Genomic DNA, 13,045 nt, shown 5'->3' with positions numbered 1-13,045 from the left:
TTTGTGTTTGTTTTGTTTGTTTTTGGTTTTTTTTTGTTTTTTTTTTTTTTTTTAGCATCGACTCGAACAAGAATGCAAAAGCAGAAACTGAATGATGGAAATGATACCTCAGCCAGTGAAGAAAAGTGAGATTCTACTCAGGACCAAGGGCTGCACCGCAGGCCCTCTTAGATTTGTTTTTGTTTTACAGCCTTCATTAATTGCGTTGCTTTTTTAGTTGCTTTTTATTCCAAACTGCTAGCTGAAAGGATTTGGACTTTTAAAATTTTTAAATGTTTTTCATGATACTTTGCCTTACGATGTAGCATATATACAATGTAAGCCACTGAATTTAATTTATATATTTTTTTGAGGATTTTAAAAACAGACTTGGAAAGGGTCTTAGTTTCCTATTGCAGCATTACTGATTTAAGCCAATTCAGTCTACTTGGATTGAATTTCTCTGTCTAAAGACAAAATGTTAGCGAGAATGATTTGAAATGCACTAATTCTGTTTCTTAGATTTTTAGATTTTCATTACTTGCCAATTTTGAAAATGAGGGGCCAGACACTGCAAAGATTTCTGTCTCTGTATGTAACTAGCACATCGAATTCCCATTAACTTAAACTGCACGGCGGTCACAGGCCGTGCAGAGTCAGGGCCTCACCTGAGAACTACAACCGGATTTCAAAGTGAGCTCATTCTGTAGCCGTACTACTGAAACCAATAATTAAGTGTTTTGTCGTTTTCCTTCCCCGGTTCTTGCCCCAGTGGTAATCTCAGAGGGCACTTCTATCAGTTTGAATTTCACGGAATGTGAATCCCACAGAAAATCTTCCTGGAAGCTGAAGCTTCTTCCCATATGCAGAGTACTTGATGTGCACTTTCTGATCTTGGAAAATCTCAATTATTTAAAGAAAAGAAAAAAAATATTTTGAAAAAAAAAAAAAAAAAAAGCACTCCAAACCTTAATCCAGCCTGGTACACATATTTTAAAATTCTAATGATGTAGAATTTTTGTTATTTCTTCAAATGTTCACCTCACTGTAGCCAGGCCAACGAGCTTGAGGAGCAGGCTCTTTGCTACAGCTGAAGGCGGAGGGTCTCCAGGTGTGTAAGGGCACAGGGCATCTCCCGTCGGCCTCGCTGCAGCGCCTGCACCAAAGCCAAACGTAACGGCCCGATGCTGGGAAAATCAGTCTGCCGCCTCTTACTGGGGAGGCAGAGTTTAACGGGCAACTTGGGAACTGTTGCAACTAGCAAAAAAAAAAAAAAAAAAAAAAAAAACAACCAACCAAAAAAAAAAAAAAATCCCTAAAAAAACCAAACCCACCCAAAACTTTTTTCATCTTACGTCTTTGGAAGTTACTGATTCAGATACTGGTTTTTTTTTTTTTCTTGCAATGATGTAGCAAAACAGCCAGCTAAGGAAAGCACGTGTTTTACTTCCAGTGGATTAAGTAAATAAATGAACTCTTGCTTTAAAATTACCAATTTTTATGAAATTCAGCTTTTGCAGCTACTTAATTTAAAAGTTATAGTAGAAAAACATGCTGTTCATTACCCAAACATTTTAAAACCACATCTTCTCCGGGTAGCTTATTTAGCAGTTGTTTAGCTGATCCCAGAATACTTACGGCAGTACATTTTAAAGAGAAGTCCTTGTGTTGAACGGGAAGCTAATCCTGGAGCTACTAAAAATCCTCTGAGCAGCACACCGCTTTGTCCATGAATTTTAAAATAAAATTATTTTTTTAGTCTCAACACGGCTTCAGCTTTCTCCCTGAAGAACGTTCAGAAGCGTTAAGAGTACCTAGTGTTTATTTTCTCACTTTTTGCAGAGTTTTACAGAGAAAAAAACAGGTTAACACTGGGCTACGCTGACCACAAGCTCTGCTCCAGCAGTTGAAGTTGTTCCCTGATCCGTTGGTCGGAGGGGTGATATAAGAGTCCAGTACCTGAGCAGATTCGTTATTTCTTTACTGTGACAATGGTGGTTTTTTTTCTTTTGTTCAAACCGACTGAAGGCTTTCCATCAAATATATGACATTTTATACGACTAATCCGTTTCTCTCCCTCCAAGATAAATAAAATAGCTTTTAAAAGATTTCTAGTTGGTGCCTTTATTTTATTAGATCGAGGTGGTGATGTCAGATGGTGAACGATGTCCTCCGCTTCCGTGATGCTGCAGCTGGTGCAAGCAGCTCCATCTCCAGCGGCTCCCTCTGGGCGCAGAGCTCCGAATAGTTTTGCCACCGTTGGGAGTTAACCCTTCAGAAATTGCCAGAGAACGTTCTGGAAATGTTGTTCCAGGGTCGTCGTCCCCCCCCCCCTCCCACCTTGGCGGCAGCCGCCGGGCCGGCTCGAGGGCAGCTCCCCTTTGGGAGAGGTTGGTGTCCGCGTGTAGCAGCGTTCCCGTCGTGTGTGTGTCTGTGTGTGTGTGTGTGTGTCTGTGTGTGTGTGTGTCTGTGTGTGTGTGTGTCTGTGTGTGTCTGTGTGTGTCTGTGTCTGTGTGTGTGTGTGTGTGTCTGTGTGTGTGTCTGTGTGTGTGTCTGTGTGTGTCTGTGTCTGTGTGTGTGTGTGTGTGTCTGTGTGTGTCTGTGTCTGTGTCTGTGTGTGTGTGTGTCTGTGTGTGTCTGTGTGTGTGTGTGTGTGTCTGTGTGTGTGTCTGTGTGTGTGTGTGTCTGTGTGTGTGTGTGTCTGTGTGTGTGTGTGTGTCTGTGTGTGTGTCTGTGTCTGTGTGTGTCTGTGTGTGTCTGTGTGTGTGTGTCTGTGTGTGTGTCTGTGTGTGTGTCTGTGTGTGTGTCTGTGTGTGTGTCTGTGTGTGTCTGTGTCTGTGTGTGTCTGTGTGTGTGTCTGTGTGTGTGTCTGTGTGTGTCTGTGTGTGTCTGTGTGTGTCTGCGTGTGTCTGTGTGTGTCTGTGTGTGTGTGTGTGTGTGTCTGTGTGTGTGTGTGTGTGTGTGTGTGTCTGTGTGTGTGTCTGTGTGTCTGTGTGTGTGTCTGTGTGTGTGTGTGTCCCCCCCTTTTTCCTCATCGACGCGTTTTCCTTGCGGAGCCGCTGGCCAGGGGACGGCAGGAGCCCGGCACACGGCGCCGTTCCTGGCGGCAGCGTTCCCGACGAGGCTTGGCGTGCTGGCCCGTCCCTCACCCCTCTGAAAACACATTCCCAAGTGTCTTATTTTTTTAAGCAAGAGAGATGCGCAAATAAACGTGGATTGGAAGTAACGGCTTTGGATCAGATTTGGGAAATCTTTCTCTGTCTGAGAGTACTTTTCGTAGAGCAAGGCGGCTTTTCTTATAGAGGCCTCGTCGGGCTAGGATATTGAAACTGTTTGGGGAAAAAAAGAGAATTTAGAGAAAACGGGCTGGGCGTTCCAGGTGCCTAATGGTAAGGAACGCCCCACGGATCAAACTCATCTAATCCCAGTGGAGAAATACATCTGTGGAGAGAGCCCGTCCCTACCTAAGCTGTACCTGTGAAACGGGCTCGAGCGCGCGGCGTCTCGGAGAGGCCAGTTCCTCCCCTTTGCTGCTCAGGGGAGGATTTCAGTCTGGCGGCTTGGCTCCGTAGCCATCTCGAGGCAGCTGAGCTGAGGCCCAGCCTCTTTACTCGCGGTTTTACACCGTCACCTCTTGGTGCTGCCCCGTTCCCAAATGCTGTTTGTTCTCAGGGGCCGCAGAATGGGTGAACCGCCTGTCTTTCAGGTACAGGTGTGGCAGCTGGAAGGTACCTGTGTCAAACGTGAAACAGCTGGAGAAGGTGATGGCTCTGTGACACTGGTGCAAAGCACACATTTGAAATATTTTAAAAAAAAAGTAACAAGCACTCTGTGACACTGGTGCAAAGCACACATTTGAAATATTTTAAAAAAAAAGTAACAAGCAAGCTGGTGGTAACGTACATTCGCTTCAGAAACAATTCTCGAGGTTTTGAGGACACTTTTATTAAACACCAAGTCACCAGGGCGTTCATTTATTTGAAAGGTAGAAATACACTTACGGAAACTCTCCAGCTCTTTTTTTACACACCTTTTATTCTGCTTGCAAAGACTTTATCTTGTGGCAGTTATTTCCTAAAGAACACAAACAGTCTTTCAAATATCTCTCTGAAATATTATCTCTGGTTTATCTCTTTTTTTTTCCCCCCACACCGCTAACCTCATAGTCAACTCAGTTTACAAGTGTCAGACTTTCTTCACTTTTACTGAAAAGGAAAAAAAAATCCCACTCGTCCTGTTTAAATATTACGGCGTCTTTATTACTGAAACCAGGCAAGTTTATAAAGAAACAAGAAATGAAAACATGATTTTATATTCGGGCTGTAAACCTTCTACATCATTAGGTGGTAGCCAATGAGTCCTGTCTCTGTGGGGTACGTAAACGCTTTGTTTTACAAGGAGAGCTCGTGGAAATTGTTCCGATTGTGCAAACCCAGCAGTTTACACAGTTACCAGGCATTGTAATGAAACTCTAGCAGCGGGTGCTAGGTGACAGTGCAATGCTGGCTCTCAGCTTCCCTATCAGAAGAGAACCCTTAAATGACCCCATCCCTCTAATTTCTTTTTCTTTCAACTTCCATTTGATTCAGGAAGTTATCTACCTGCTTCCCTTTCTGCAAAATGGAACGTTCCTCTGTACTTAAACCCCAGACACAATTTATGCCTGACCTTATTTTCACTTTTTAACAAATACCTTTTCCCCTCGGGTGTCCTAAACCAGAACAATACTTACATCCTTAAATACTGTATTAAGTATTTAACCTGCAAGATCCATAAATGTAAGTTTGTGGCAGACCATCTCACGATGGTAAAATGCATCCCTAATTTCTGCTTAAGTGTCCCACGACTGGGTTTCAAGCACATACCTCCACTCACATTTAACCACCTAAGCCAGTATGTTTTTTTAAACACTGACCTTCAAGTGCCAAGGAAAGTGCATGCAAGGAAAGTTTAAAAAATTAAATAAGTGTCTCTATGAACGTAATACTATCACATCCAGGTCTGGTGATACATACTGCAGGAAATCAAAGCCAGCACTGGATCTTCAGAATCGCCCTCATTCGAGCCAGAGCTGCTTTCTCCTCAGAATTACAGGCTGTGTCAATTACTCTGAAATTGCAGCTAGGTTTTAATGCGCGCGGTAGGTTGGAAATTATGAGCAGGAAGGAAATAGATTGGGGAAAAAAGGGCTCCGCTGGTTATATCGAGGCAAAAAAAGCGGTGCTAGGAGAGAGAGCATGCCCTTGTGCCAGCAGCAGCTGGGGAACTGTGTTCCCACCCCGAGCCAGCTCAGGAGAGCGGTGTCGCACGCCGGCGCTGCCGCTCCGTGGAGGGGTGTCTCCAGGGAGCCGGGCTTGCCACCGAGCAGAGAACCTCTGCGACCAGACCTTCAGTTAAAAGCAGGCATTTCTCATTTCCGGTTTCCGTTTGGTTCTTTTAAGTAAAACGACAGAAACGTTTGGAGAGGCCCGTTACCGTACGTTCCTCGGGAAGGCCGGCGCGACCCCAAGACTCAGCTGCTGGGGGAAGGTGTACCAATCACCCGGGGGGTGGCAGAGCACGCTTGGCAGCAGCAGGTGATCCAATGTATTTCTAGTGAGCGCCTGAGGCAGGTGCCTCAAGCACAAGACCTTTTTTTTTTAACCACAGCATTTTCCAAACTAATTTGCTTACGGCCCTCTTCCTAAGTAAACTCTGCGTGCCTCGCCCTTCCACGCGCACTCCCAGGGGCCGATGTGAAGAGAGGCACCACTCACTGCTTCTCTGAGGAAGTGCTGCTCCCTTTCCTCCCCGAGGAACAGAACTGTTTGAGGAGTGATCCCCCAATGTAACAAAGAACAGTTATTTCTACTTTAGAAATGTGGAAATGAGGCTGTGATGGTTTAAGGGGATTAGGTTCTTTTAGAAACCGCATTTGAGGATTTAGAAAAAGTCATCGAAGGATTCTGTAGCGCAGCGAGGATCTGAAGGAAGGCTGCGTGACTATTAGTGGACTGAGCCTGGTCATCCAGCCCCTTGCCTTCTCCAGTTATAAAAATGCTACGAAAGGCACTTAAAGCCACTTCACCCAGCCAAAATTTTAAGAGAAAGAATTTCTCAGGGTTAATTCACAGCTGCCGATTAGAAAATTCAAGTAAATGCTTCATGAGCTCAGCATCCTCTGTAACGGGGCAAACCTCCCTCTGTGCAACACGGGGTGGGGTTTCATCTTAACTCACCTCAGTCAGTCAGAAATTAAGCATCTACTCCACCTTAGCCAGCCGGTCCCCTCCATGGTCCATGATGAGGGCAAACTCCTCTCACCTAAACCAGGCATGTAAGGTAAGTGGTATGGTCACCTCATAGCACTGACCAAAGGAGAACCTGCAACAACGCATTTGGACAAGGTGTCCTTATTGCTACGTGGAAAATAATGTGGAAAATTCAGATTTAATTGTAAGACCCATTTTTATCGCTTCAAAACTGTATTTTTCCCTCCATTTTTCTTAAGAGAATCTATCTGGAGATAGACAGCAAAACATGAATAAACAAACCTCAACTGGAATTTCCCTTTCCTTGAGATTTTGTTTGGGTTTGGTAACAAGCAACCAGATGGTTTTCTGAGTACCAGAGCACACAGCGCAGTAATTCACATCCAGACAACTACTGTGAATGCTTCCTGGCCCGCTGGGGTGCCAGAGAACGTGCTTGGCGTAATGGAAAGGAAGATTTTTTTCATTCTGTCTAGAACAATGGATGTAAGTGCCAGGAACTCAAAACTGTAATATCCAGGGTTTACATATTTACACTCCAAATAATGACCAAGTGAGACGTATCCTCCTACCAATCAGAAAGCCTCTCATCCTAAAGAATTTACTACCTTATCATATGTTCAGAAAACCAAGTTTGTATCTTCACCAGATGATAAACCAGGCACAAAGCAGCCCACTACGGCATGTTAACTTAGTTGGGTGACAAAAGTTTTAGCAGCAAACAGCTCACTGTCCCATAAAATCCAAATGCAGGTTGTCTAATAAAAAAACCAAACCAAACCAAAAAAAAAACCTCAAACCAGACAGGCAAGATAATGATGTTTGCTTGACTTTTAAGTGGGAAAATGTAGTTCTCTGCATTTGACTTTTGCTGTTAAAATTCTGACTGTTGGCAGTGAACTCTCACCGTACATCTACACTGTAGCCATCTTTATAAAAACCTGTACGTTAGCAGACTTTTACACATTTCCTAAACTGATGGACACCCAGTCTTTCTTTCCAAACCTTTGCACATTCTGACCAGGGGTAAGTTCTCCAAAGGAGAGGTATTTCCAGGAGGGGCAAGGATGTGCTCTTCAGCTTGGCAGTAGTCAGACCTCAGTTTCGGAACGCTCCCACTCTGCTTGCTTTGCTAATGAAGTTTTTCAGGAGGTCGTGGTCCATTTCTGCAAAGCCTTGAGTTTGTGTAACAACAGTTAAATGGTTTATGCAAAATCTGAAGCAAAATTCTTCCAAGTCCTAGGAACAAAGAGAGGTTAATTTCTAATATGAATGACCAAGAGCAAAATTATTACTTTTCTGTTTCAAAACCTGTCATTTAATTAGCAGAGAATATACCAGATTGTTCACATTACCAACGCCTGTCCTGATCGGTTTGATTAGATCACAAATTATAGGATAAATTTTTTTTATTCATACCAATCGGTCAATAAACCCACTCTGAGAAAACAGTAGCCACCTAAATCGATTCTAGAACCCCATCACATTTGCCGAGCTCATTAGAAAAGTTATTTATAAGTGAAAGCATCAGCTTCCCCCACATAAAACTACGAGAGCATCAGTAACTCCTTTATTTTCCTTCCTGCACTGAATTCAGTAGTGGGTCCTGTGAGAAATAGTAGATAGCCTAGTCTTGCTGAAAATAAAAGCAAAATATGAAGTAACATACGATGGTGCTCGCTGAGCACAACCTGGATGTTAGGATGCACGTGTCTTTCATGGCAAACCTAGGAACTGTGACCCCCTACCAAGGAACTGGGACTCCTACACAGCAAAAATGATTCTGTCTTGTTCTGGCCTTGCTGTTCCAGAGTGTTCAGACATTCAGCTCAGGAGAGGTACAAGCCACACAACCATGATTTCACCCAACAAATTCTGGGCGCTCGAACACCTCACGACAGTGGCAATCCTTCTCTCCATGCACCGGGTCGAGCCCCTTCAGTTGGTTCCTGTGCAACAACTTGCTGTTGAAGGCAGATTATTTACCTTCTGCAGCAAACAGAGCTGGAGCCAGCAGCAAGGTGGGTCTAAATTGGCAGTGTGATCCACGATCTATAACCTTCAGGGGTTACAGCAAAATGAGGTCTCTTAACCCACGCCAGTTTCATTCTGCCTTAACTACACGAATATTGCAGCCAGGGATTAATAGTAGAAAGAAATTTAGCAGAATACCTGGTGCATTCCCCTTTGAAACCTCTTCCTTAGATTGAATGGTTCAAGTATATTGCCCCCATCAAGATGTAACTAAAGCTTTAACAGAGGCCAAACAGCACAAAATACCCTTTATAAAGAAATAAGGTAGCAGCAATACACAGAAGTAAATTGTATCTCTCGTCAAAAACTACTGGAAAAGCAAGAAAAGGGATGAAAATAGAAGAAATAAAAAAACGTAGAAGATGAAAGAAACTGACAGCTTAGATTTCAGCAGACCTTTGAAATGCTACTGCCAGAACCTGGGTTGCTTTACAGTCAAAGGGTAAACTTTTTCACTAAATGAAATGACGGGCAGCTGCCTTTTCTGGTGCTGATCCTACGATATGCTCCATAGAGATCCATATCCCGGCCACCAATTTTGCAGTTTCAAGAAATGCTGGCTTTTCATTCTGTTACATAGAAGATTATTAACCTAAAATTTGCTACAGTGTACATTGGAATTATGCTTTAAAAATATCTTTTAACGGCAACTCTGCATTTTTTGAGGATAGGACAAAATATTTTCAAGCATTTTTAATCCTGCCATATGCATACAGTAGCCAAGCCAGTCTTCAGTTAATTCGGTGTGTTAGTGGCAGATGACACAGCACTCTAATCTTTCATGTGCAGGGTTCACGTTTAATGACAAAAAATTGAATTAATTCCATCTTTTCAAACTTCTAAAATATCAGGCCTCTTTCATAATCCTCCTTTGGGCAGTTTTCTACTGAAGTGCACATGGTTCTCAATCCAGTTTTTACTGTGTTCATGTAGTATGCTAAAAGATCCTGGCTTGCTTCATGACTCCTTAGACAGAGTGTATCCCGTGTCTTTGACAAACGAGCCTTTGCTGCAATTCTCTGAGGCAGTTCTCCCCCATCCCCTTCCGAGCTGTGGATGTAGGGAGGAGGGCAGCACGCCTGAGTTTGGGACGTGCTGCACCCAGGGCAGCTGAACCAATTCATCACCTGATGGATCATCTTAGAAGTATTTCATGTTTTGAAAGAATACCAGGTATACAGAATAAAACACTGAAGCACAGAAGGAAGAGGAAGATAACATACAGTTAATCATCTAGCCGATCCCTTTTTATTGTGTTTCAGCCATTATAAATTCTAGTACTTTGCCCAGGCTAGTTTTACTACTTCACAATACACCTAAATGTGTCCTTAACTGCTCTTTAACTACTTGGCCTGACACAGGTCAACCAAAGGTAGTTCTGCTTCAAAGATGTCGAACAGCTTGTAAGAGGAGAAACTCCAGAGTAAACTTTTAATGAAAACTTCTGCTGTTAGGAGAATCAAATCACGGGATCCTCCCTTCCCGTCCAGCCCTCTTCCCTGCTGTGCTGGGCTTCCACCACCACAACACACTGCAAGTCCAATTCCTCTTTGCCTCAGCTGGTCATGCCTTCCGTTACCAATACCTTGGTTACAACGGCCTTGTAACCAGCAGCTGATAACCTTCCTACCTACTAATCTGACGTTATCCCCTCTTTCGATTTACAAACCCCACTGACTTCCAGCCTACGTGTTTCGGCTCTCCTAATGGGTAATCTTCTGTTTGTCTGTATTAATTTCCTTCTTGTCAAGCCGAAGGAATCTTGAACAGAAAGATGAGGGCCTCTCAGCTGAGATGCTCAGTTATAACAGCGGCTACTAAATCTAAAATACATACGCAGACTTCTTGAATAATAAAAAACACCACACCGGTATTTCTACAACCAGCAGAGCGCTAAGAAGCTGCGAAAAGGCAAACACCTTTGAAAGTATTTGTCTGTTGAACTAAAAAAAAAACTGCTTGCAGTACTGCTGATAGCAGGTTGAGTGCTAGTGAAACGTTCCAGAGCCAAAGGCAGACCAGATGACAGGAGATGGGAAGAGGAATAACAATAGGTAAATCTGTTGCATGTCAGCACGACTCATTGTGAACAACGGGGCAAAACTGAGATTTTTTTTTACATAAGCACAAGTGTGACTATGGAGAGACTTTACAGGTCAATTCTACCACTGCCTGTAAAAGGCGGTACCAGAACAACTGTGCCAGACACTGCCAGGAAAAATGATCAGGTGGAGAACTCGGGAAGTGAACAAGCAATGCAAAATCCACGGGTGAAGTAAATGGCAGTGAGAAATTTGCATGCCATGCCACGCCAGCTGCCCAGGCAGGACGCAGATTAAGAATGCTGAATCACAGGTGCAAGCCAAAAGGCCAGGAAGAAAACACTAGTAGCTGTCCTGTCCTTTTTTTGTAGTTTAAAAAGGGGAAAACAAACATCTGGGAAGCCAGAAAGGGAAATGCTGTAATCGTGCCTCATTAGTTAAAGGCAGTTGTGTTTATATGAAACAGTTTCATTTCTCAGAAAACAACCGTTCGCCTGGCAAGAAGTTCTCCTTACCTGAGCTTCATATTTGACAGCTGCAGAAAGAAGAGCAATGGCATTCTCTTCACAAATGCCTTGTTTGATGGTTTGCTGGCAAAGCTTTTTCAATCTGTTTTCTCCATACAGTGTTGCCAAATCTAGTAGTCCTGTAAAAATTCATACAGCTTTTACTATCCTGGTGCAAAACATATTAATTTATTTTTAAATTAATCAATTACTCTAGTTTAGGCTGAATTCATCAAAGACTTGCTCTATTATTTCCCTAGATGATGTGTGCATTTTTAAAGGTCCTCAAAAGTCATATCAAAACCAGATCCTTGTATTACTACGCAAGTGTTCTGTCTTCTTGTTCGCTGTATTGGATCTCATTCTAGGCATCAATGAGTGACTTATATCCTCTTAAATTCATGTGGGGAACAGCTCCCTTTTCATTAATGATCAAATTGCCACAGCTACTCGAACAGAAAAGTTTTAGGATGGTACTAGTGCCCTTTTAAGGAAAAAAGTTCTTAATATGAGAAACAACGAGCTCTTTTTGAACGTTTTGCATCTTTGATCTTAACACGTCCCCACCACTCATTCTCCGTGGGTAATTTTCCTGCTACTGCATCCCTTCTTCCTGACGCCTGCCAAACTCAAGATTTAAGTGCTAATAAAACTAAAGTTAACAAGCCCTGCTCTCCTCGCCCTGTTACGACACAGAAATTGAACTTTTCGGAAACAGTAACCTACAGTTATTTCCATGTATGACAAATACCTATTGCATCTTCAGGAGGGAGCCTAATGTTGTCTGTATACAGGTATTCCAGGAAGGCTCGGTAAACAGGGTAAGAAAATTCACTCATTTCTATAATTTCGTCATCATTATTCAGTATGGAACGAAAATGTTCACACCTACAAAACACGGACAAAGACTGCATACTGTGAAGAGTTAAGCTTGAAAGACAGCTGAAGGAAGAAGCTGGTAAAAAACAAAACAAAACAAAACAAAAACAAATTAAAAAATCAGTCATAACAGACTAAATACACAAGCATAAACTCTAGCTACATGATTACTTGGTTTGAACACATTAATTTCTTTAAGCCTTATAAATATAGAATTCAGAATTTTCCTTCTACTTACAGTATCTTTAAGGATGGTCCTTGTGGTTTTGATGTCATTTTCTTAAATACGTTATACATTAACTATAAATTTTATTATCTGCCTCATAAAAGATAAAGTTTACAATTAAGTTAGACAATTCTCACCTCTCAACCTTTCTCCAACATGATCTAGGGAGGAGGGAATTTATTAATATTTTAGATAATGTTTGTCCAGTGTCAGAGTCCATACACAATTTAGCATCAGATTTAATCATTATGCTCAAGAATTAAAAAAATTTAAAGTGACAGCACTCTCACCCAGATCTTTCATCACCTTTTTCTTACAAGTCTGAATACTTCTGTGACTGACAACATACAAACAAGGAAGAAGCCCTGTCTTTAACAGCTGTACTCTGCAACTTACAGTTCACAGTAACTTACAACTCACTGTACCTTCCTGCTCCCTAAAAAACATCCTGTAACATTTTCATTGTTTTCAAAATTTTTTCTGATGGAAATGAACATCACCACCTCAGGTAACAGCCACAATTTAACTGGAGTCTTTTATACTACACTACTTACTGTCTAACTCTCCACATCAGAATTTGCTTTTCTTTTACTAAAACTTTTATGTAAAATGTAGGTTGGTTTCCTCTTAATGATGCTGGCACAGGTCTACATCATAAAGACAGCATAACTTTGACTCAAAGGAAAAATAATTATTTATTTTATCACTTAATTTACCCTTTTCACATTTTATTTTACTGGTTATTTAAAGAATTTTTTTCTCAGTGTGGTGTTTTGTTTTTTTTTTTTTTTTGTTTGTTTGTTTGTTTGTTTGTTTTAATAAAGTCAATAAACATCAAATCAAAATCATACAGAGTTAAAAAGTCATTACCTAGCTTCTGCCACATCTTGTACCCCATTTCAGCATTGGAAGAGGCAGACCAAACCCCGCTGCTTTGTTTTCTGGAGCCTCCTGTTAGGTGGTGGTGACCATGCTAACCACCCAGCTGTGGAGCAGACCTTGGGAACGGTCTGTGGCCACAACGGCACCGCACAAAAGCAGAAAGTCAGAGGAAAGGTGGTGCACGTTGCTCTCTTAAAAACAAGTACGTAAAGAAATAAAAATCAGTTGGCACTACTCCTCCAGTCT

General features: G+C 42.2%; 2 protein-coding genes across 6 annotated transcripts in view; one reads left to right on the top strand and one right to left on the bottom strand.

Annotated features, from left to right (window-relative positions):
* The window catches only part of RB1 (RB transcriptional corepressor 1), an 80,834-nt gene extending 78,747 nt beyond the window's left edge, over positions 1–2,087 (top strand). For 2 of the 3 annotated variants that reach the window (XM_042805887.1, XM_042805884.1), the window contains 2 exons: positions 56–125; positions 1,822–2,087. In XM_042805887.1, coding sequence (XP_042661821.1) covers positions 56–125; positions 1,822–1,864 — 113 coding nt within the window. In that variant the 3' untranslated portion in view covers positions 1,865–2,087. Of the gene's footprint in view, positions 1–55 lie in introns of all 3 variants that reach the window. The other variant, XM_042805885.1, reaches the window with a different exon arrangement.
* A 2,129-nt stretch (positions 2,088–4,216) lies between these two features.
* RCBTB2 (RCC1 and BTB domain containing protein 2) overlaps positions 4,217–13,045 on the bottom strand; it is a 36,655-nt gene continuing 27,826 nt past the window's right edge. For all 3 annotated transcript variants that reach the window (XM_033006698.2, XM_033006696.2, XM_033006697.2), the window contains 3 exons: positions 11,564–11,700; positions 10,822–10,952; positions 4,217–7,469 (listed from right to left, as the gene is read on the bottom strand). In XM_033006698.2, coding sequence (XP_032862589.1) covers positions 7,329–7,469; positions 10,822–10,952; positions 11,564–11,700 — 409 coding nt within the window. In that variant the 3' untranslated portion in view covers positions 4,217–7,328. The remainder of the gene's footprint in view (positions 7,470–10,821; positions 10,953–11,563; positions 11,701–13,045) is intronic.

Source organism: Tyto alba, unplaced genomic scaffold (assembly GCF_018691265.1).
Source record: "Tyto alba isolate M040663 unplaced genomic scaffold, T.alba_DEE_v4.0 Super-Scaffold_45, whole genome shotgun sequence".
NCBI lineage: Eukaryota > Metazoa > Chordata > Aves > Strigiformes > Tytonidae > Tyto > Tyto alba.
Note: the sequence above shows the minus strand (reverse complement) of the source record. Positions and strands in the feature narration are given on the sequence as shown.